Source organism: Eurypyga helias, unplaced genomic scaffold (assembly GCF_000690775.1).
Source record: "Eurypyga helias isolate BGI_N326 unplaced genomic scaffold, ASM69077v1 scaffold12439, whole genome shotgun sequence".
Classification (NCBI taxonomy): Eukaryota; Metazoa; Chordata; class Aves; order Eurypygiformes; family Eurypygidae; genus Eurypyga; species Eurypyga helias.
In genome coordinates, this window is record NW_010271436.1 from 8,906 (window position 1) to 34,212 (window position 25,307).

Below are 25,307 nucleotides of genomic sequence, written 5' to 3' on the forward strand. Positions count from 1 at the left end.
AGTTGATCCTTCCTGAGTCAGGCTGAATTGCAAGGGAAATGTCGGAAAGTGCACTGTGAGCTATTCTGACTACCAACTTCAAAGGCATTGACACAAAAGAAGGAGGACATGAAAGAGAACTGTCAGTGGATAAGCAGCAACAAGAAGAACCCAACAGGCATCTGAAGGGGACAGACAGGCAATTTGAGCATTACTTTCTCAATCATAATTTTCTCCCTAGTGGAACTAGTATGATCATTGTTGACTGTCTGTGAGATAAAATCTTAATGTGTACTGGAACTAAACCCCGAAACTTCGTATTTTTTCAGAAATCCTCCTCCTACTTTGCTACAACCTGAAATATGGTGCAGAGGATTCAACCATTTCATTTCACAGTGAGTTTTCTTTTCTTTTTAAACAGTTTATTTGGCAAGGCCTCCATGTGTCAATCTGAAAAAAGAATTTGTTTTATGGAGTTGTTGCTTTTACAGGTTTTTAGCTTCAGTTTTCACAGACACTAGACCATGCTTCACTTTTTGAAAGCTATACAGCACAGTTTGATCTTCTCATGTAATTTCCTTCACAGATTCTCTGAACAAGGTAATTGACTTTCTTCTTGACTTTGGACCCAGAACAGGTTTATAAATATACCTGATTTCCTTGATGGTTTTGCAGAGAAATTATGTGTCAAGGAGAAAAAAGGGTTAGTGAAAATGACTGCTGGTCAATTTAAAATAAGAATTTGGAACACAAGAAAGCAAATAGTTGCTTTTTCCACTTCCTAATATTCAGTAGGTTGTATTCTCAATATATGTAATTGAGCACCAGTTGTACCAAGAGTGTAATATGTTACCTAGATGGTACCAACTTTCGGGATGTGGCTGTCACTGAACAAAACTATGCTATTCCTTTACTTTTTTCGTTTTACAGTGAAACTAAGAAATCATTAGTAGTTACTAGCATTATATGCAAAAAATTACAGCAACTTTAATGACTGATTTTTAGGGTTCTTCAGAATTTCATTGTGATCTATCACAGCCTAAACTATGTAACATGGGGAATAATGTTATCAAACCCTTGGGAAGTTTACACTGTTCAAACAACCAAATATTTCGAACAATGTTCCTCAGGATTGCCTTTTCAAGATAGGTTTGAAAATATGCGCATCTACATTTTTAATCTGTTCTGTTCCTTAATGTATCTAGTTACTGGTGTAGGAGTACAGTGTCCCTACTTGATGCCTTTGTCAGTCAGTTGTGTAGTAGTGTCTTCCCATTTTAGAAGTTAAAATTAGAAAGACCAATGCAAATTTTATCAATAATCCATGAAATATATGCTTATTTATTATGCTAATCTTCAACCAGGCAGGAAGGTGAGGTACTCTGTAATGGTTGGCCTACAGAGGAAGGCCATTACCGCCATGACTGCAGTGTAACTCAGAATCTCTTCCAGTGTGGGTGGTAGAAGTACATTCCTCTAGAGCAGATTGACCCAAGTTCTGTTTCTCCATAATGCATGTCCTTGTTTACACAGCAGGTAACATTGTGAACTATGGCAGAATCACTGGATGGTAGAGGAATTCCATCCTATCATAGAGAAACATTGTTTTTACAGTATTTGTGGACTGTAGCCTATATGCTGGGGGATTCTAGCACTGGTGGGTTATATTCCACCTGTGCTTTATAGAGTCAGTACACCTGGTAAATAAGTTTATATTCCTTTCTCAGAAACATTGTACTTTAACCTTCAGCACTGTTATTTTATTGGGTTTGCATGGCAAGGTTTTGGTAGCAGGGGGCTACAGAGGTGGCTTCTCTGAAAAGCTGCCAGAAGTTTCCCCTCTGTCTGATGGAACAGCGTGGGAAGTCCATGCTGGAGCAGTTAGTAAAGAACTGCAGCCTGTGGGAAGGACTCACATTGGAGAAGTTTGTGGAGAACTGTCTCCTGTGGGAAGGACCCCATGCTGGAGCAGGGGCAAGGTGTGAGGAGTCCTCCCCTAAGGAGGAAGCAGCAGCAGAGACAAGGTGTGGGGTGAACTGACCACAACCCCCATTCCCCGTCCCCCTGCGCTGTTGGTGGGGAGGATGTAGAGAAAAGCAGGAGTGAATTTGAGCCCAGGAAGAAGGGAGAGGTGGGAGGAAGGTGTTTTAAGATTTAGTTTCTTTTTATTCTGATTTGATTGTTGATAAATTAAATTATTTTTTCCCCAAGCTGAGTCTGTTGTGCCCATGACGGTAATTGCTGAATGATCTCTCCCTGTCCTTGGCTCGAACTGTGAGCCTTTCATTGTATTTTCTCTGCCCTGTCCAGCTGAGGAGGGGAGTGATAGAGCAGCTTGGTGGGCACCCGGCATTCAGCCAGGGTCAACCCACCGCAGTTATACAGGTTTTTCTTTCTTGGTATCTTCCATTCTAGATGTCCCTACTGAGCTTGAAAACAATACAAAGAACTTCATCTTTCATTTAGCATTTAACATTTTCATTTCATCTATGTTTAACATTTCTTCAGTTCAGCGTATCCTGTTCATAGAAGAAGTCAGACATTAGTACTTTACAGCTATACTTGTTTTTAATCTTGCCCTTTTGGTTTTTTGATATCTTCAAATTGTATATTTTTAATCACATTGATTTTTTTCATTACTTTTGCTCAATTACTTCCTCTCATCAGCAACATCTGTGGGTTCTCAAACCTTGCTTTTCATTTTTACAGTAATATGCACAATGAGGTAAGGAAGTATGCTCATATGTGGTCTCTTAACTTGGGGAAATGCAACAGTTGTAATAAATACACTGCTTTCTTAGCTACCGTTAAGAGAACATTGAAATGTAATTCCCTGTGACATTGCTTCATTCTCGGGCATGTCTTAGTAAAGTTGTTATGATGCAGAGGTTATAAGATGTTTTCATGGAGGCTTGGATTTACATTAGTAGAAAAAATTAAATAATGAAACTGGACCATACAGCTGCAAACCTTTTAGCCATTACTGATAATTGGCTCATTTATATGCCTTAGTTATGCATTTGGTGATGCCCATCTTGTGACAGCTTAGTTATGATGAATTAAAAGCAGTTATTGTATAAATTCCATATTGCCTTTTATCCATATGTTAGGACCTTGCCTGATGTTTCTGTCACCCTTGTGATGAGTGGTTAGCTTTCGAATAATTTCATTATCAACCTCCTTCCTGATGGCTAACATCATTTGCATAACAAGCTTATCTGGTTCAGGTTGTGGGCCAGACAAAAACCAAGCATGCAGCTTTGGCTAAGCATACTTTTGACTTCAGTTCTGTTCACACGGTAATTTTATTTATGCCGAAATTGCCAAACCTGGTCATTGCAGCTTTTTTCACCCCCATTCTCATCCCTTGAAACGCCACTGTCTCAAGAGGCATTTTTGTTATAAGTGTTTTCTCATGTGTTATAGTGATTTACGACATGCCTGAGCTGGAAGTTTCAATGTACTTTCGTAGGTAATACTTTAAAGTATTAAAGTAGTAATAACATATTTATCAGAAATGAAGTCTATATTTTTAACTATGATTCTGCTGCTCCAAGAGAGGTGATTTTGCAGCAGCATTTGAAGTTCAGATGCATTATTTACAAAATCCGAATGGAGAGAGGGTCAAGATAGTCCTTAGCCCGGTGAATTTATGCTTCTGTTCCCAGCATTGTTGACATTGACTTGAGATGAAGACCGTAATGTGTTGTCCTCATAAGGATTTTTACAGTGATAGCTAATCTGAGCTAGATACTTTGTTTTAGAAAAATACAGATGCTGCCAAGTCTTCTCTGGCAGCAGCCTAATTTTGTGTTTGGTATCTACTGAGATACATGCAGCACATATATAATTTTTAAAGTTTAGTAAAATTCTGTGTTTTCTTATTTATCTGTATAACTAATTTTCCATTAAGAACTTGGCTGCTCTGCTCATAATGTGAGAAATAATTATCTGTTTATTTTATCTCCATGTTAATAGGGTTTGCCATTCCTGTAAGGTCTGTGGTAAACAACCACATTGGTTGTTGGAGGATTGGCTCCTAAAAATAATATGATTTCACCTATGTTTATTTCTATGTTTAAAGAAAATAACAGTATTGAAGAGTGCACTCTATTAGTTGCCCATGAATGTTTATGAAGCTTTTTTTTTTGAAAGCTACAGCATAGATGACATTGCTCATTTAAGATAACAATTTTTGTCCACCACCATTTTAGGCATATGGTGCTTCATTCATAAAATAATGCAGGCTATATGTTAAAATGAATAAAAAAGCCCAATTCACTAAAATTACCTCACATGCCACAAATAGTCTTGGTAGTTTAAACCCTGACAAACTCCTAAGAATAGATAGAAGAGGTAATATGTTATTGGAGCAGAAGGATACAAAACCCCTTATTTACATTACATCACGAAATTGTAATTTTAATTAAAATGAACAATGGTATCTCCAGGGACAGATATTCTTCTTTTAAATTTATTTAACCAACGATTAGCCGTTATGGTTTTTTGAATTAATTAGTCATTCTTGATCTGGAAGGAATTAAAGAATTAAGAAATTCAGGAAGTATTAAAATCAAAATGTGAAATTACAGCATTTATGGTCACACATATAATCAGAATGTAACTTTTGGTTTAGCAATGCACTGCAAATGCAGTACAAATGTAATTTTAATTCTTGATAAACTAAATTTTTTGTATTCATCTTTAACACAGCCTTGCAAGCTGAATTTCCCATTCATGAGTCTACATTCAGAGTTATTCAACTAATAGGTAATCTAGATTACACAGGTTTTAAGTGGTCCATTTAGATTTAACTTCTCTGAATGCAGATCACATTTTTTCACAATCTAAGCAATTGTTTAGTGACATTCTGTTCATATTACATAAAGAATATTTTACTGTTTCTGTCACTGAGAACATGATATGCTTTTGACATAACTGATTAATTTCCATGTCTAAGAAGACAAAGGCATTTGCAAATGCCAGAAAGATACAGATTATGATGTGTAAGATTACCACCAAATCTGTAAGTTTTCACTTTTTTTCATTGATGTATACCCTCTCTACAAAACTATAGTACCTGACGCAAGATCTCCACCACTTTTGAGTGTTGCTTGAGAAGTTTTAATACAGATGAATGGGCAGGTATAATGGGTACAATTACCTCCAGCTTTCTAATGAGCAGTTGTAGTAAAAACCAACAGTTTAAGGGAGAGGTGAGAAACTCCCAGGTGGGAAGTCCTGACCCTGTAAAGAATCATGCTAGATTTTACAAAGTTATAGTGTCAAGATCTTTCACTCAGTATACTGTTGGTTCCTTACCATTAGTGATAAACACTCATTCTTCCCTTGGGTTCCCATGGTCTGTGGCTTTATTGGCTTTATTGTGTAAGCATGAACAGTAGTAAGTATAGTGTAGTGAGAAAGATATGTATCCATGGTGGAGGGACAAGTCTATTTGGGAAGCATTGCCAATTCCAGGAATAGTATGTTGCATAGAAGATTATAGTATGAGAGAGAGCATGTGAAGTAATTGTCTGATGAGACAAAGTTTCCTTACTCCCTTCTTCAAGCTCCTGTTGTCATTAAGTGCCACTATTTCAGTTTCTCAAGTAGTCTTTGCCTGCTGCTCTTTCACTGAGCTTAATCTGAAGCTTAGATGCTTCTGGAGCTCTAATGTTATTACCATTTATTGGAAGGAAAGCCTTTTGTAATAACTGTTTGCCATCTCTCTGCTAGGTGATCTTATAAGGTTATTCCAACCTTAATGATTCTGTGATTTACTTGAAAGTAAATATAAAGACAGGATGTTACCACCTGTTACTTCATGGTTTTCACTTCCATTAATATTTGGTGAAAGACTGAGCATAGAAGACTGAGAACAGTAAGACAGTAGTGGTAGACATGAACACTAAGGTGTGAACTCTGAGTTTCTGTTGTGTCTATTAGAATTCTAAGAGTTTCAACATGAGGAAAGTCTGACCCATTCTAAGAGCTGCAAGAGGTGCCACTCCATAGAGCTGCCACATTCTCTAAACCATGTACATGAGCCAGAATAAATCGTTGTGTCTTCTTAGCCCAAAGGAGGCTGGGAAGCCTGTTGTAATTTTTGAAGGGTTAGAAAAGGTAAAGCTGTTTGTTACACTGAATTTTACAATTTCAGTGTGAGTGAACCTTTGTTAGGTTTCAGATGTGTGCTCTAAATGGACTATATGGACCTATATGGTCCTATATGACACTATATGGACCTTGATGTTAACAAGTAACCTGAAAGAAGATTTAATAAGAAAACAGGTGCTGGTGACATTTTGGTGTTAGAGTATTTATCTCATTGTTAGGGAAGATCAGTAATTTACAGCATTTGCTACCAAAAGGCAGATCGATAAAGATATAAATGTGTTCTGACCATCAGAATTTGTATTTCACATGTACTTCGTAGTAAATTCAGTCTTTTGTCCTGATATTTGTAGCAGAAGTAACAGTCAAATCCTTGTTATTTATCATGGGAAGCTGGTTCAAGATAGGAGACTTATTTAACCTATATAGGTCGAGGGAGGTGATTCTGCCCCTCTACTCTGCTCTGGTGAGACCCCACCTGGAGTACTGCGTCCAGCTGTGGAGCCCTCAATATCAGAAGGATATTGACCACTTGGAGCGAGTCCAGAGGAGGGCCACGAAGATGATCAGAGGGCTGGAGCTCCTCTGCTATGACGAAAGGCTGCGAGAACTGGGCTTGTTCAGCCTGGAGAAGAGGAGGCTCCGAGGAGACCTCATTGCAGCTTTCCAGTACCTGAAGGGGGCCTACAAGGGTATTGGGAGAGGACTTTTTACAAGAGCCTGTAGTGACAGGACAAGGGGTAACGGGTATAAATTGAAATCAGGGAGGTTTAGATTAGATGTCAGGAAGAAATTCTTCACAGAGAGGGTGGTGAGGCACTGGAACAGGTTGCCCAGAGATGTTGTGGATGCCCCATCCCTGGATGTCTTCAAGGCCAGGCTGGATGAGGCTTTGAGCAACCTGGTCTGGTGCAAGGTGTCCCTGCCCATGGCAGGGGGGTTGGAACTAGATGATCTTTGAGGTCCCTTCCAGCCCTAACCATTCTATGATTCTATGATAGTGCTCAGCATTTGCTTTTTCTAAAGGGGCAAGTATATGTATTTCTGAAGATAAGTTTATTTGTATCCTGTATGTCCTGTTGAATTAGGATTCAAAACAGAAATGCTCTTGGCAAAGCTGTCATGGTTTTTCAGTTAATTTTTGCAAATGAGTGACCTGCAGCAGTGGGGGATGGGCAGGCCTGGGAACGGGAAGCAGGCACATCCCTGCATTGTTGTTACAAATGTAATTCATGAAATGCCTTTTCTTCTCCACCTCTCTGCTGCATGTGACTGACCAGTGTTTGCCTGTGATACAGAGGCAGGAGGAACAGAGTGACAGACAGGAACAGGACATTTTAACCAGTTAAAAATAATCTCAGAGATTGTTATTTTTCCTTCCTTGATTGGAAGGTTTCTGACCTAGTGTAGTGGTAATCTTGCTCGTCAGTGTCTGTCCTTCCATTTCCCTAAGCAGGGGGGTCAGCCCACTTGGGGCCACACTCTTGATTTCAATTATCTTCCACTGTGAAGCAACCTTCTGACATAAGTAGCTGGGAAAGTATGGAGAAGGGGGAAAAAAATAATCTCAGGACCTAGAGACCATCTTCTCTCTGCTTAGGGAGAGGGTCAAGAGAATCTGGCCTTACTCTTTTCTCCTCTTTCTCTGGGAAATCTCCACTCCAGATCTGCAACTGATCCACCTCTACCTTTGTAGGCAACCTGGTAACTTTTTTCTGGCACTGGGAGAAGAGGATCTCAGCACCTCAGGATAACCTGAAGACCCTGTTTCAAGACCTTGGAAAGTTCTTATAACCCAATATGAGAGTCCTGGAAAGATTCCTCACTACTAGGCAGCAGGGTTTTGTGCAAGCAGTGAAGTATTTGGAGGGCAGGGGACAGTGGTGTAGAGTTGTGCGAGGAGCAGGTGATGGGGAGAGCACCCTGATGGGCCAAGAAGTGGCAAAGAGATAGGGACCAGGGGAGTGGCAATGAGGACTTTATCTAACCGTTTGTTACACAGATTGGAGACTTCATCTCTCTCTTGCCCAGAGGCTGTGGTGTGGATTCCCCAGCTATAGTAGGGAGTCTGATATACAGCCATCATTTCTTCCAATTAATAACCTGTCCATCTTCCGTGCATCTAGATGATAAACAGTGACTAGATGTCTGGTTGGATGTTTGCTGTATGAGGCAAAATATGTTCCAGCAATCCACTGGCAGCAGATAAGAAATCATCAGAAAATGTAGTATTCACAAAATGTAATAATTGAAGAAAACAAAATATTGGAAATAAATCATAATGTAACTAAGTTATAAGGGTTGGAGCTGCTTGGTTTCTTTATTTTTTAAAGAAAGCACCTGTGGCCAAACAGGTCTGATGAAAGAGAATTTCTGAAAGAAATAGCTGCTGCTGCTCTACTTGCTACAATAGTGAATGACGTTTTCTATTTCTGAACACACAGGAGATTTAGCCCACCATTGCAGTTCTTACGAAATCTATTTCTTTCCATTTATTCATTAGAAAATATTAGCTCATGAATGCCAATAAATAGCTCCCCTTTTCAGTCATCTGATTTGCACTTGCAAAATGGCAGTTTACATTGTGGAGACGTAGCAATTCCAAAAATGTTATCGTCCAAGTGCAAGCAGCCAGTGAATTTTTAGAGGCTGTGTCAGACAGGCCTGTGTGTATGGGAGTCTGCTCTTATCCCCTGCTAATAAATGCTTCATCTTTGCCTGTAATTGTGGCAGAGTGGAAATAAATAGTGCGTAGGAGCCTGGCTGTGAGGGTGCAGCAAATGGCTGCAACCTATGTTTAATGTAGTGACACTAATGAATTCCGAGAATTAATTTTCAGCTAAGAAAGCATGATGGAAGATACTAGAATTTCAAATTAGGTAATGGATTGACTTTCATCAAGGCAAACATATACAATGTTTGTTTCCTTTTCAATCTCTACTTCACATTGTTTTAGACTCAAAAAATAGCAGACAAAATATGATCATATTTTCATCATACCTTATATGAAACCCATCTTGAAGTAGATTTGCTCATCAGTTTGCTCAGTGCAAGGCAATCTCACCACTTTTTAAAATAATTTCCATGGACCACATTGACTTAATTTGCACATTTGATGTTTCTGTATGTAATTACAGCATGGTTGATGTTTCACAGTCCTGAGCTAACTTTCCATATTGGTCTTCAATGAATGCACAGATGAGCACCTGAAGATATTTTAGTTTAAAAAAAAAATCCTTCAGTGATATTACTTCTTAATATTGTTTTTTACTTTCACAATGCGCACACTGATTTCTGTTGATTGCATTGAAGCATACGTTCTGATAAGAAACATTATAAAAGATGGTGTGTTACTGTACCCTTCCTCTTTCAAATTGTGTATTACTTCTTAATTTTTTTTTCTGTCCTTTACATGGAATACATCTCCTGACTGGATGTACTGGCAGCTTTGGACTCAGGCATCTGTATGATTAACTTTTTCGCACATTCTATTTGAGGGTGCAGGTCAGTAGAAATGACTCACCTTCATACAGGCTTTAGCATCGTTAGAGCTTATGTTCTATTTGAAATTATTTTTTTCTGAAGAGCAGTATAGTGTCAGTACTGCTTCCAGTGTAGGAGATGATACCTTACTGAGCACCTGCAGTGACACTGGCAATCTAATGTGTCATTTTTCACTGGCACATAGGTGGTTGCCCAAAAATTGTTATTTTACAGTGAATGTTGACTGAGAACAGCAGCAGCACACATTCGGTGTGGCTCTAAAAGCAATACAGTGGAAATGATGATGTGTAGAAACAGAGAATGTAAATAGACCTCAGAAAATTAATAGGTCTTGTCTATATAGAGAGGAACTAGGACAAAGGAATAGGCACCAAGAGGAGAAACATAAGGACTACCTTTTCAGTGTCACATGACAGCTCTCTCTACTTCACTCCATCTCAGCAGGTCTGGTGATGCACCAAATTGTTACTGAATATCTGAGTACGCACTCAGCCCACAGTACCTGCTGTGACTAAGCTGCCAGACGGTTACTGGCACTTGAACAACAATAAGGAATAATTTCTAGAACTGACTGTGTCAACACTTCTGCTCTGTTTCAGAGCAAAAGGGGTGTATGTGCCATACACACTTCAATTCCCTATGGCCTGCCTGGTCTTTCTGCTGCTCTTTTTAATGTGCTAGGAACTTGCCATTTAAGTTGATGGATTAATCCAGCTTCAGTGGAGATGCACATGCTCCTGCCAGTCTCTTCCCAGAACTGGAGTAGAAGTACACATACAAGAAGTTACAGACGTGAATTTAAGCAGCTGTCCCTCATCCTCACACAACTCTTGGTTACTAGCTCTCTGCTTTGTTGTGGCATCTCACTAACCATAAGAAGGCCAACGGCATCTTGGCTTGTATCAAAAACAGCGTGGCCAGCAGGTCCAGGGATGTGATTCTCCCCCTGTACTCGGCACTGGTGAGGCCGCACCTCGAGTACTGTGTTCAGTTTTGGGCCCCTCACTACAAGCAAGACATTGAGGTCCTGGAGCGTGTCCAGAGAAGGGCCACAAAACTGGTGAAGGGTCTGGAGAATATGTCTTATGAGGAGCGACTGAGGGAACTGGGCTTGTTTAGCCTGGAGAAGAGGAGGCTGAGAGGAGACCTGATCACTGCCTACAACTACCTGAAAGGAGGTTGTGGAGAAGTGGGTGTTGGTCTCTTCTCCCTAATGACAGATGATCGGACGAGGGGGAATGGACTCAAACTGCGCCAGGGGAGGTTTAGATTGGACGTAAGGAAGAAGTTCTTCACCGAAAGGGTTATCACACACTGGAACAGGCTGCCCAGGGAGGTGGTGGAGTCACCATCCCTGGATGTGTTTAAGAGATGATTGGATGAGGTGCTGAGAGATATGGTTTAGTGGTGGACAGATACAGTTGGACTGGATGATCTCTAAGGTCTTTTCCAACCTAGTGATTCTATGATTCTATGATCTGAAAGATCTTTGTTCTTCTGACGCAGGCACAAACTTGGCACACTAGTAGGTGTGCTCTGTCTGAGCTTGGAACAGGCACTTGGATCACAGAATCGTATGGATGTGTCTTGTGTCACTAGCTTGGTCATCTTATGAATTTGTGAAGTTTTACTTGTGTTCAAAGTGAAATCCTGAGTGACCAGAGTTTGTACACATACCCTGTTACCAGAGAATGAAGGCTGCACATAGATAAAGCAATGTATGAACTTCAGTAGTTGCAAAGCCCAAGAGTAACACGCATGCAGAGTTGAGCAGTCAGCAGGGGATGTCCAAGGTCAGCTTGGACAGAGTGCTAAGCGACCTGAACTACTTGACGATGTCCCTACTTACAGCATGGGTGTTGGACTAGATGACCTTTAAAGGTTCCTTGCAACACAAACTATTGTATGATTCTATGACAAAGCTTCGCTTCGATTCAGTTATATTACTGAAAAATTCCTGATGTAATCAAATTTAACAAGAAAAATCATATATTAAGAATATAGCATAAATACTGTAGATTTGTAATTATTGTTAGAATGGTAAAAATCACATGAGCGCATGAGCTTTTCAGACTGAAATGTACACTTTAGATACTTGCCATAAATCTGTGATATTTTTATACTTTATAGTTTTTGTTGGTTTGGGTTTTTTTTTCCTCTGCTTTCCTGATTAATGTTATCTTTCTTCTCAAATGCTTTTTCCTTTTTCTCGGGAAACATATCAATTTAACCAGGATTGGCATGGACCATATTGTCTGTGTGGGTGTATTGACTTTTAAAAACCATGGATCACAAAGGAAAAGGGGGGGGAGGGGTGTGTTTGTCAGAATCTATTGAAGGTTGATGATGGATTTCTTCATGGGGGGGAAGGACTAGTATTTATAGCCTTGCACTCAGAGGGATGGAGGTAAAGCAGGTTCTGTTACTTCAGTTTTTCTATCAGAAGGCTACAGTTCTAGCCTTTAACAAAATTCACCAGAATAGTTATAAAACTGGTAGTACATTTTACAAACTGTTTTTTCTGGACTAGAAAGTACCAAGAAGAGGTTGGGAAAATGGTTTTCAGGATCCTAAAGTATTAAAGTTATGTTCAAAGATATTGCAGGATCATTTTAAGACCAGACTTTAGGCTTCAGTAAAGTATTTGAGGTGAGGCTAAACTTTAATAATTTGCTAATATGTTTGGTAATATTTGAAATCAATTAATGTGTATGATTTTTTTTTTACATGTAGTTTAAATTGGCTTAATTACTATTGATACTGCTAGAATATAAATTATTCTAAAATGTGTTAAAGTTTCATAGAACCTTTGGCTAAAAAGATAATATTTATTTGTGATATTTGGCCCTGCTAAGGAAGTACTTTAGGTGAATGTCTTAATATCAGCAAATATGTGATGTAATTTTGAAGTATTTAATATGAATGCATCTCATCAAGTAAACTCATCTTGGGCTATAATGTGCTGAAATGATAGATGATAGAAGGGAGATATGTACTGAATTGCAGCATTTCTTTTTCACATTCTCAAATAATATCAATATTTTATTTGAGTAAGATAAAGAGCATACTTTAATATAAAGAATTAGAGGGTACTTTAAAGCAGTCTAATCCCCTTAGATCATTCTTCTGCATGGACTGTATTATTTCAGCTTTATTGTGCAGAAGAGAATTCAACTTTAATCATGGCTTCCTCAATTTTAAACCTCAATTATTTAAATTAGCATGATACTTTATTTTGTGCTAATTTAATAGGATGTATTTCTTCACTCATTACTAAATCACCTGTTCCTGTCACAGACAGAACTTTGGTACCCTGGCTAGCATTTAATTGTGACTCCTTCATTTCTCTTCCAGTCTGGATTACGTAGGTTTGCAGAATTTTCTATGATTCTTATGCTAACAATTATCATTGCAATATAGAAGACCTACCTGAAACATGCATTTTAAAAACAAAACAAAACTCTATATCAAATTGTTCTGATTAGCATTGTATCACCTGAGGTTTTTAGTAGGCTATATCCTACAGTTCTCAGTCAAACTCTTACTGGAGAATAGGTAGAAAATTAAAGCAAGTGAAGTATTGTCTGTTAATCTTAGGTAATGTTTAAGGTGTATTAACTGTACATCACATACAAGGTACAATGCTGTTTTTTCATAGTAAGCTAGTTACAGCTAAAAAGAGAAATTAAATAAACTCAAATTCATAGCCTTTATAGTAGTATACTTGTAGGGTGAATTCACTTAGTTAAGTATTTTATGCCAGATTTGTTCCAATGTAGTGGAAGGGCCTTGTTTCATACTGAGGAACTCAAATTTGTGGAAAAGAAACTACTGTACAATAACAAGCACACAGTAAGCCAACTCTAACTATGCTGTAATGAAATAACATCATCGCCTAAGACCATAATTTCTCTGTCACAGGTGTCTTATCAAGGATTTTGAAAAGCGTCCTTCAGTCACCCACCTTTTGGAGCATCCGTTTATTAAACAAGTACATGGTAAAGATATGTCTCTGCAAAAACAGCTGGCTGAACTCATTCAAGAACAACAGCAGCTAGGCTCCATAGCCAAAACAAGGTACCGTGCAACATCCATGCTACAGCCCTCCTTCCCCACACTAAAGCACAAGCTGAAACTTCGAATGCATAGACTAGCAGTAAGTGCTACATGACATGTGCATACACGGGATGTATTTTCCCAATGATACTTTTTAAAGTTAATTTGATCACCCATAATGCAACCTTCTCCTTAACCCTCTTTCTCCCACTGAACTGTGTTCTGTATGTATTCACTTTGGCTGTCACAGAGCCAATAATAATTTTGCTAATAATTCCAGAATGTTCTGGTTTGTGGAAATTGGCATATTGGCATAATGAAGAATTATATTTTGGTAGCAGATCTTTAAAAATACAACTGTGAACAATGAAGTGACTACTAGAAAAGGTTAAGAATAGAACACTTAAAGTTTGCTGTTTGATTAGATACTATTAGTAAGAAGACTGTTCAGTGTTTAAAGTAATTGTTTTTCTGTAGTTTAATAGTAACTGCTGTTTTTCATACAGCCTAGTAATTAATTTTAAAATGTACTTAAAAAGCAATGAATGTTTATCAGCAGAAATGGGATTTTTTACTTTTGAGGCTGACTGTAAATATGTCTTAGTTTAGTTGTTGTCCAGAGGGTGGCAGAATTTCACTATTTCAAAAGAGAATTAAATGCAAATGAACACACCTTCCCAAGCTCAGCAATCATTCTGTAATATGGAATTTGTCTAGAGCGAGATAAGCTCTGGCCCATTATTATAAACAAACAGCTACTAATGTTGATGAAGAAAATTAAATGTCGTGATTGGTAAGTCATAAACATGTATATACTCATACGCCATAAAATTTTGTAGCTTAAATGCTAAAAGCCCAAACAAAAATGTACAAGTTAAAATAAGAGAATACCTGTAAGTACAGTTTCAAGGTGAAGTCGACTTCTGTGTTGGTGAGTTTTTTGAGGTTTTTTCCTTTTCTGGAAAACAAGCCAGGAACTGCTTACTGTGAATGAGGAAGCTATGCCAATGCTACAGTAGAAGTCTTTGCTTTATCTAGCCTTGTAATTAGACCTTCCCTGTGTAACAACTCACAAATCAGATTGCCTGCAGCTGAGGGTTGGCTGGCCTGAAAGATATCAGCGTTTTCCCAGCTGTTGACCAAATAGAAGTAGAGTGAAATGATCTTTGTCTTAAGATGACCTCTGAAATGTACTCAAATACATTCTTCTGGAATATATATCCATAATGTGGATTGAGAAGGAATCAAGACCAAGACAGCATTTCTTTCCTCAGGCGTTTCTATATATTAACTGGGGGTGCTGTGACAGAAAAGCTTCTGCCCCTTATTCATACGTATGATTGGAATATAGGAGAGATTTTGCTTCCCAGCACCTCCAATATGAATCAGTGCTCACTTAAGGGAGTTTAACTCCTTGTCCATCCTGTCACCAGCTAACCCATCTTAAATATTTTGTTTGCCAAGGTTGATTGCGACTTGTGTCAAGTCCCACCAGTCTCCATTCTGTTTGTCCTTCAGGCTTTGTTCTCCTGTTAGAGTCAGTTTTCTGTGTCTTCTTCCTCTACCACTTCAATAGCTTCTGTTTCTAATCTCCACCTTCTTCAGCAAGTCCGAGTGCAGGTTCTTCTATTTTTTTCAGCCATTTCTCTGTTCTTGGTGTTTCTCCTCACCTGATAATGTAGCACGCAGCCCTCTTGTTTTGTCTCGTCACTGAATTCACCTTTGACAGGTCTGTTATACTTTCTCTTCTACTCTTAAAGCTGTACTCTCAACAGACTCTTTGTACCCATCTTGTTCTTTCCTGGAGACTTGGTTTGCTTTTAGCCATGCCTGTGAATTAAATGGCTTCTTCCTTTGCCAGTGAGTGATAAGAGGGGAGACATGTTTAGGCTCCTGGAGAAACAGTTGACTCCACCTTCACTTTGAAGCCGGAGAGTCTACCTGCTATTAAAGAATGTCTTTCTGATTGTTGTAGCCTTATACTGGGGTATGCTTACTGGTTTTTTGAAGCACGGGTCCACTTTGATCTGGGGTGAGAGCATGCTCAGTGAGGACAAAAATTCAGTGATCATTTGCCATTGAAATTTACAACATATTGTTCAGAATGATGAAATGCTGACTTTCCAAAGATTTGAAACTTGATCAAATGGTACAAATGAGGTTGTAAAAGCATATCCATACAAAGTATCAAGTCTGTGGGCCAGACGGTTCATACTGGACTACAAGCATAAGATTATTACAATAGAAACAACCACCAGGAATATCTAATTATAATTTTCCCTGGGGAAAGAGCTTGGCTCTACAATATGGAGATAGTCTCCCCTAGGAAAATTGGTACCAATTAACAGCCTTTAAAATCCCTGTAATGCATTTACAAAATAATTTTCAGTACAGAATCTGACATAGAGAAGAACACATGATCACATGGTACTGTAAAAACTTTACTATTATTTATTTGTGGTGATCTGTAGAAGTAATCTGAATATACAATCACCACTTTGAAGTAAATAGGCCAATTAAAATCCATGCTGAGTAAAACCTTTCGATTATGTCATTGGATATGTGTGCACGCTGCTCCTGTTTATTGCTGTGCCCATGACAGGTACAATGAAATGTGCATTAATTCCCCAGTGTTCAGAGATAAAGAAAAGTCGATGCCCTTTTTTAGGAGTACAGCAGCACTACAGATCAATCATTTAAAAGATAAGTAAAAGAAAATGTTCTCAGAGCACAGGCTAAACATTTCCAGAAACTGGAAAATCATCAGGATGCTGGTGTTAACAGTACTTCCATTTGAGGGAATCCAGGGAGTCTCTGGTGATGACAGCTGGAGTATCCGGGGTTTGTCTCATTTGAAGGTCTTCTAGCATCAGTTCTTTTTGTTTGCATCTTTTAATTCTTTTCTGACTCAGCACCTGTGGTTTTTTAATAGGATTCTCTTTCTAATTAAGCCATGCCAGTTTTGTCTATGTTGGGACATCACTTTAGACCACTGTGCCTGAGAGCAAGTCTGCAGACTAGAAAGTCAGTACTACTGATTTAAAGGGTACCATGGAGGGATGTGAGAGCTGATCTAGTAGTTCACTGTTACTGAAATGGAGCAAACTGGCTTCTTTCATTTTGCCACATCTCCCAGGAACAAACTCATGATGCTGATTTTATTGCATCTCCAGTGATTGTCAAAACCTCCTGAGCTAGAACTTCTGAAGTAAGAGAAAAAAACGAAGCCAGCAGGAACACACAGATAATTTTCTACTCTATTAGTGATTGCAGAGGGGTGCCTCAGCTGATATAGCTGAAGTAAGGGAGGGAATACTTCACATGACCAGCAATAAGAAAGCTGTCCCTTTTGGCAAGATCATCTAGGTCAGCCTCTGGAGCCACAGACTGAAACATCTCCTTAATTCAGTTTCTTTCATTCTCCATTTATAAACTTCTTTGTGTGCAGTATAGCTAGGCTAAACTTCAGCACAGTTCTTTGGGTCTCTGAACTGAAGGAGTACTTCATTGTCCTTGCTGGGCACAAAGGAGCCTACTAATGCACACATTTGTTGACATCATCAGTTTGTTGCTGACAAACATATTGTCACTTTGTCATGAGATAACTTATTAGAGTGCTTTATATGCTATTATTTCCCCTAGGTTAGAAATTAATAATAAAAAGAAAAGGTTTATGCTAGTAGAAATGACTTTTAAAATGAAAACGGCATTAATAATTGCTCCTGCTTTTTTACTGAAAAAGACGCTCTTTGAAACTTTTCCACCAGCTTTATTTTCCCCTAAATTATCCTATTCTTATGCAAATAGGTGTTTTCACTTTCAGAAAACCCAGTCAGGATACCCCTCTTTCCACACTTGTAATGAAGAGGATTCTTTTTTGATCTATTGCCATGTTTTAGACCGAAATCTCTCAGTTTTGCCATGGTCTTGAGTGAAGCTGACATTTCAGCATCAGCACTCCACTCCTGCGTTCCTGTTTCTTAAACTCTCCTGGGGAAAAACTCTGTGAGACAGTTCAGTGTCACAGCTTTATAAGGATGAACTCCGGGTATTATCTTTATTTCTTCTCCATATCCCTTTTATAAGCTATCAGCTAACTGTGTGTGTGTTTTGTCTGGTTTCTAACAGTATCTAACGGCATAAATACTAATTAACAACAATATATTCTTAATTAACAGTTTTGCCACAGAAACAGTTATATGAAGTTCCCCATCTATTCTAAAGTCAAACACATCATTACTTTTTAATACATGGATACTGATTTGTAGTTCATCTTAGGAGCCATATCACTCTTATTCTCATCCTATCTGCCTCTAGGTAGGAAGCATATCTTAAAATCCATGGGGATCCTGTCACAGACTCACACTCAGGGTTTTTTGTTTTGCTCTGGTGGGTTTTTTACTTTTTTTTTTTTTCACACAAGGATTGTGAAATGCTTTCAGGTTATTCAAATAGTGTCCTCATGCATAATAACATTGTGAGAACAAGAAATGTCATTAATACATAGACTTGTGCCTCATGTAGCATTCAATTGCAGAACTGGAAACAAGTAGGAATCTATATTTGATCTGATGTTTGAGAGTTAATGTTGGTCAAGTAGCAAATGGCTTTGTTTATATGGTTCAAAGTGGCAGCTTCCCAGTTATCAGTAGCTTCAAAGAGGCCAACTCCAGACGCGGCTCATTCTTCTCTTGGATGTTTTCCTACAGTCTGGGTAGCTTATGTTCCTGTCTGTAAATAGGGTCCTTCACAGGAGTCAACCAGAACAGATCTTCTACCAACCTCTGGTTTAACTTTTTAAAAGAATGAAGAAGCTTAAGCTTTTGCATGGATAAGATTTTAAACAGGTTCACTGTAGGCAAGTAAAGGGTTCAAAGTTTACTGTTTTACCCATGTGCTGGGTCAGTGTGCTACTGCTGGTCACCATTTAGAAGATGGCTTCTGTAATGGGGAGCAGACAGTTATGAAACCTTGACTTTGAAGGATAAAATGCAGGTCTGTACAGCAAGAAGAATCAAACTTGAAGAAGCCCGGGGGGAGAGGGAAGGGTAGTATAGAGAAAAAATAAAAAATGGAAATCTAAGCACCTAATAGTTTGAGAAGGGCAGGTATGTTCAGGCTATCTTGTCAGATATTAGGATGAGACTACGCTGGCTTGGCAGCTTCCCCTACTTATTAGCCAGCTGGATTACAGCATCAGTCCATCCAAGGAAGTAATTCTTACAGCCAGATACCTCGCTTCTCTGCCAGCTCACATTTAGTTTTGAAAGCAATTAACTGCAAGGCACTTGATTGCATCCAGCCAGTAATTTCCTTTGGACTCAAAGATAATAACAGAAACAGTCCTCTTATCCTATACACAATGCAATTTAATGCAATTCTTCTAGCATTCATCTATATGAATATTAGGCAACTGAGCTTAAAACTACTTTCTTCTCTTTTTTTTATTAATCAAAAAGCTCCTGTGGCCCCCAAAAGTGATCCTTGTCTGATTATAGGGGCTATGTTTTTACTGGAGGTTGCACAGATTTTCATTATAGCTGCAGCATTTATGTTATAATTAAGGCTGTGTCAGTGTTTCTACTATGACCTCACTGCAACAAATTACTCCAGGCTGAAACTTGATGTACAGGAGCAAAATTCACTCTTTGACATGCACAGGAAATAGGCTGCGTTACCCTGTGTGGCAGTAGCATGCTCTCCACTCCTTTTTCTTTCTCATTGTGTTGAGTATTTTTCATGTAAATCTCAGTTTGGGTGCAATTCATTTTTAAAACCCCAGTCAACATAAATGCTTAACTGCACCAAGAGACCAAAGTAAAGGCGCTTGTAGAAGAATGTTAGAGTGGAGGAGAGAGCGATCAGAGAGGAAGCTTCCCAATGAACATAAAAATTCTTGGTCTATGCTACTTTCTTCCTCAATTTGGACCTGCCAGCAAGATGACTTTTTGATCTAGTAGACTGTGTTCCATGTAGCTTTTCCTTCACTGTCATCACTTCAATAGCAGGGTGATCTGAGCATATAGCTATTTACAATGCACTTCTATTTCTGTGGCTGGTGTCTAGTACAAGAGGAGGTTATTTTCTTTCAAACTCTCTTCCCCACAAGTAGAACAAATGAATGCTGCCTGACCTCTTCATGAAAATGTTCTCTAGAGGGAGAAATGCTTCTTGCCTTTTGGTCCTTCCCCAAAATCCAAGAAAACTCTGTCCCTTCCAGCTATTCTGCCTGATAAAAAGGCAAAGGGTAGGTGCTTGGGAGCATAGAAACTTTTTCAACAGCAGTGCTCATCACTAAAGTTCAGGAATAAATCTATTTCTGCTCTTCAGGTTTTATAAGGTTCAGATTCTTTAATGACTGGCCTTTTACCACTTCCTTTGTCAGTGAGGAGACTACATCCTCCAGGAGATGATTCAGAACATTGCTGGAACCTTAAGGCAAATAGCCTAACATCTTTTATTGTGTTCTTAGAATTTGTACATTTTGTGTCATGAGAAAGGAAGAGTAATTGAAAAAAATGGCTGATAATGCTACTTTTTATGCAAAAAATATACTGAAATTATTTCCCCAATTAAGGGTTTCCTTCTGCATTTTAAGATTAAAAAAAATTAAAAGCAGATTGTATTTCTGATATAAAATTATGAAAATAATTAAAGGCTGCTGTCTATATTCTTTCTGTCCACTGTCATGTATCTGCAGGACACAGGATCAGTAGAAAACTGATGAGGTCAGCAGGAGATTTGAAGCTAATGTGATGTTATGGTCCTAATATCCTCTTCCTAATCATGTACTTAGGAAAATGAGTTAGGCACCATAAAATATGTGCACAAAGGTATATAGGGTTTACTTACATTTGATTAAGACCAGTTTCCATAGTTATTTATTTACATAGTGTTAAAAAAAAACCCTTTCCAGTAAAAAGTTTGATTTGTTTATCACTTAAGGAGAACAAACAGCAGGTGTTTAATACACAATCAGATAACAGATTAGTTTACAAAGCCATTCTGCAATTAGAGATGCTTAGGTTTGGATGGGCCCTTTTCCCCCTTCTTCCTGCACCTCTGGTAGGTACATCTGTACCTGTGGCTTGCTGCAATTTAACACTGTGGCTATGATGGTTTGCTTCATGAAGAAAAAGCTTCACGGATGAGTTCTGTTAGCTGTAATAGCTAGCCATGGCTTTGTTAGTTACATCTCTGTGAAGTAAAGCAACTGTTAAAACATTTGTTTCCTTTGTAGACAGGGGTGCTCCCATTTCTAAATGATTTACATTGTTTACAACAGCATTTTTCTATGCAGTGAAGTAAGAGATGAATTCTGGTTTGAAACAGAAACAACAGTTGGAAAAAACAGTGGTACATTAGGCCACTTACATGTGTTTCTACTCCTTTGATGATCTGGCTTGTCAGCAAAGGGTGATGTTCTTGAACATAGTGACTGCCAAAAAAAGCCCCAAAAGGCCAAAAAGAATACACAACCCACCACCTATTCAAAAATCTGAAAATGGGAAATTTAATTGGATGGAAATGGGAAGAAATTCAATCTGCATGTTGCCCACTGGTAATAATACCCACTGCAACAATTTTTCTTTCATAGCTTCTTATTTGTGTTCTCCTTCTTTCATTTCTTCATATGTACAACATGTAAAATCTAAGTGGGACTGTCACCAAAGCCTGCTATGTTGCTGCTATTTTGTTTCCTGGCTGACAAAACAGCTTGACAGTTTCATTTAGTTGAATTCAAATAAACCGTTAACAGCATAGTTTTGCAGAACTCGCAGGGTAGCCAAAATTAAAAAAAGAAAATGCATAAAAATAGACTTAAAAAAGTTAGGATCTTTAAATGTGACTTGCAGTTATCGGTGAAGTTGTACTCAGCTAACACTTCTCCTTCCTCTGTGTTAGAGGCTTCCCATACAATAATTCTGATAATATAATAGCTCTTGGATAGGAAAACATTCTTTTTTACTTAATGAAAGCTGACTAGGTTCAAATGTAGAAGCGTACATAAAGGGGAAAATTGCAAAAAATTCAATGCTCATTTTTGAAACAGGGTTCCATGAGTATATGAAGATACCATTAAAGAAAAAACAGACCTGCTACATCTTCTTACTAACCTGCAGCATTATAGATGATCAGCGTTTCCTGCCAAGTCACTGTACCATTCTGATAGTGGTTGATAGAATATTTAGTGTTGTTTCAGCATGTGTGATCATGTGATTCCTACTTTCTACATGGCAACCAATGCAGATACAATCTGTCAGGGACTGTCATTGAGGATCAATGCTAAATGTTACTCAGCAGGATGCAGACTGTATCTCGGTGGGTGTCCTACTACGCTTTGATTATGTTTGTTGTAAAGAAAAGCCTAGTTGTGCTTACAGCACTCATATTTCACCTCCTCTGTGGAAGACATATTAGCGCCTCTAGATTTGCCCGTTTCAACAAGATGTGTTGTTTAAAACTACATACACAGCATTTTCAAAGATTCCTTCAGTATAATCTGATTATAAAGGGGTTAGGTGACAGTTTTGTCTCTGCTGCTTATTGTGTGGCTTAAATCTCTGAGGACAAGCTGACGGAACATCCATACAATTTAGAGTCTGATGGCAGCTCTGGTTCAAAATTGTTGTTTTGGGTCAGATCTAGGGTCATCTGAGGAGGCACTTTGGCACACACCAAGGTAACAGGATTTCATGCTACTTACCGCTTCCTGTAACTTTGTTAGATGGCAGTGCTATAGACTGGGTATGTGGGGGGAAGATTTAATTAAACAGAGTTGTAGGTTATTAACTTAGAGTGAGAAGGGAAGGAAAAGAGAGAGAATTTTTTTTTTATGTCACTGTGTGAGTGGGGAGTAGTAAGCCTATAAATAAATCTTCATCTCTGAGCATTGATAAATAGATAGATCTTTTTTCACATAGTGAAAAAAGATATTACACTGGACAGCAAGCTGAGCTATTGCTTTTATAAAAGGATACTTCAAGCAAAATACGTATTTCACAGAGCATGCCTGTGCTTTCCACATGACAAGAACACTCACCCGTGACTTCCCATTGCCTCTTAATTTTTGCTGTCTTCAATACAGTTTTATAACACTGGTGCTCTACTAACAAACTTCCAGGCATGAACGAATACATACTAGGAGACCTTACCATGTGGATGGAGCTGACAAGTACACTCTAGATGATGATTTGGTAAATCTGGAAGTTCTAGATGAGGTACTGTACTGTCTGAGTAGCAGTTTCTGACAATTGTGTCTCACATGTTGCTTGTTTCTGCTTTTTAGGCTTCTCTTAACAGAATGAGAAGAGTTCCTCCTTGCAAGCTTTTGTCTCTCTATGGCAAAGGAATTATCATGTGACTGACTGGCTGTCATCACTTCATTAATATTCTGTATAGTGACATAAAAGCAGTAGTGGTGAATCCTATTATGTGGAAAAAATTAATTATGAGTGATGCTAGTTTAAATTATTTTGTGAGTTTTCTAAAATGTGAAGTTTAGTCATGAAGATCTAGATTTAATTGATTTTTCTTAAAATGGATGGATTTATACAGACTAATTGATATCTACAGCTTCTGGATAAAACAATCAGTTGCTTATTTCACTCTATTGCCTATATTCAGAGTATCTGTAAAGTTTTATTTTGATCCATGAATTGTATGCCAGCAAGAAAAAGACATAGTACTAAATTGTACTAGTGTCCTGTTTAAAACAGTCTCTTATTACCACTTAAAATTTAATCCTTGAAAAATTATTATCCTTGTTTCACGGTCAAATAAAAAATCAAATGGAAATGTACTATGAAGTGCACCGATAATGTGCGTGGCCATTTTCTCTTCAGAGGGTTTGTTTCTCAGGATGTTATTACAAAATATGTACTAAACTGGAAATAGGAGTTGACATTTAACTTAGTATTATGACATTGGCAAGAACTTTGAAAATATTTGTTTGGTTTTGTGGTGTTGGCATTTGAAAAATAATTAGTAACACTTATAATAAGTATTTCTTAATCAGTGTTCTCAGTATTTTTCAAAAATCTTTCCTAACTGGGAAAATGCTGTTTAACTGTCAAACTTTTTGTAATCTTCTCAGGATACAATTATCCATCAGCTGCAGAAACGCTATGCTGACTTACAAATTTATACTTATGTTGGAGACATTTTAATTGCCTTAAACCCTTTCCAGAATCTCAGCATTTATTCTCCCCAGGTAAGAGAGATTCCAAGCTGTGGACAGTCCTCATTTTACATTTTCCATTAACACCACTGGCTAAAGTAGTTAAGTGATGTTGGAAGCTAGGAACACAGCTGAAAGCCCAGCCTTTTCTTCTTCCAGGAAATTATGGCTACATATCTTTTTCTTCTTAATTTGGTCTACTTTGATTTCATTCCTTTCTGCATGGTGCCACAATTTCCGTAGGAGGGGTGAAGATTACCCCAGCCACAGCAGTGCTTCACCTGGCATTTAGGGCTTTCTTCTGGGAAATAGAAGGTGGTTATATGAACCTCCTCATGCTTTCTGAAGAATTGCTCTGACTATTGAGTTGTTATATATCCTGTGCCATCAGCTGCTGCTTAAAAGAAACATGTGAATCAAATGCTGTAACAAGAGAGGCAACTTAATTCCCCACAAATATGAAGGGAGGCGTAGCCATAAATCTTAGTCTCCATGGGGCCAGATTTCAGATTCACTATTATCTTTGAAGTTACTTTTGTATAGGTTGGGTATTTCCTTGATTGAATGCTTGCGTTTGACATTCTGTTACTGGTGGTACAGTTCCCGTCACTGTCTTGTGTGGGAAATGTCAGACTGCCTTTTGGGGATCGTAATTTGTATTCTAGAAGTTGGGCAGTGCCAAGACTTACCACTCTTCTTCCAAGTGATTCAGTGGAAATTCTGTGGTAAAACAGGCAACTACCTTCTGTTGAACAGGCAGAAGGTAGACACTATCATCTTTTCAGTTCTTAGTTATGTAACTTAGGTGCGTGTTTTGACTACTGTGCATTCTTTTTTAAATTTAGTTCTCCAAGCTTTACCATGGTGTGAAGCGTTCATCAAATCCCCCCCACATATTTGCCTCTGCGGATGCTGCCTACCAAAGTATGGTTACATTCAGCAAAGATCAGGTAAGAATCTGTTCCTTTGAGTTTAAATTTCATATTAACCATAGTTCCACTATGCTACGTGGCTGTGGCTAATGTTCTCTTACGTTGTACTTTGGGAACTTTTTCTTTCAGCCTTTTATTTATCAAGAAAACTGAAGTAGAAATCTGCTCAGGTTTGGGAATTCTGAAGAGGTCACAGTGGCATAAAAGAGACTAACAGGTTAAATAAAATGATAGGGTAACCTGACCAATATAGTTTCCTGGACACTCATGAAGTCCTGGCAGTTGACACCAACTGCAGAGTGCTGCTGCACACCTTGATTCTAGCCTGTCTCGCGCTAGGCATTTTAATAATTTGCACCTGTGTAAAATACGATGGTCTCAATGCAATAGCAGATTTACAGAGTCTGAACTACTTTCCTGTTGCATAAAAACACTATCAAGCAATTCCTTTAACTACAAGTCAGAAAAAACAGGAACCATTGAGGTTCCAATAGGAACCTTTTTTAGTAAAATATATTAAGGATAGGTCTAATATAAAT

General features: G+C 38.3%; 1 protein-coding gene across 1 annotated transcript in view; it reads left to right on the forward strand.

Moving 5' to 3' along the window:
* Positions 1-308: 308 nt before the first annotated feature.
* The window catches only part of LOC104502803 (myosin-IIIb-like), a gene marked incomplete at both ends in the record, with an annotated part of 33,635 nt that continues 8,636 nt past the window's right edge, over positions 309-25,307 (forward strand). The window contains 5 exons of the mRNA XM_010158817.1: positions 309-374; positions 13,522-13,677; positions 22,781-22,877; positions 23,753-23,869; positions 24,682-24,786. Of these exons, the coding sequence (XP_010157119.1) occupies positions 309-374; positions 13,522-13,677; positions 22,781-22,877; positions 23,753-23,869; positions 24,682-24,786 (541 nt within the window). The remainder of the gene's footprint in view (positions 375-13,521; positions 13,678-22,780; positions 22,878-23,752; positions 23,870-24,681; positions 24,787-25,307) is intronic.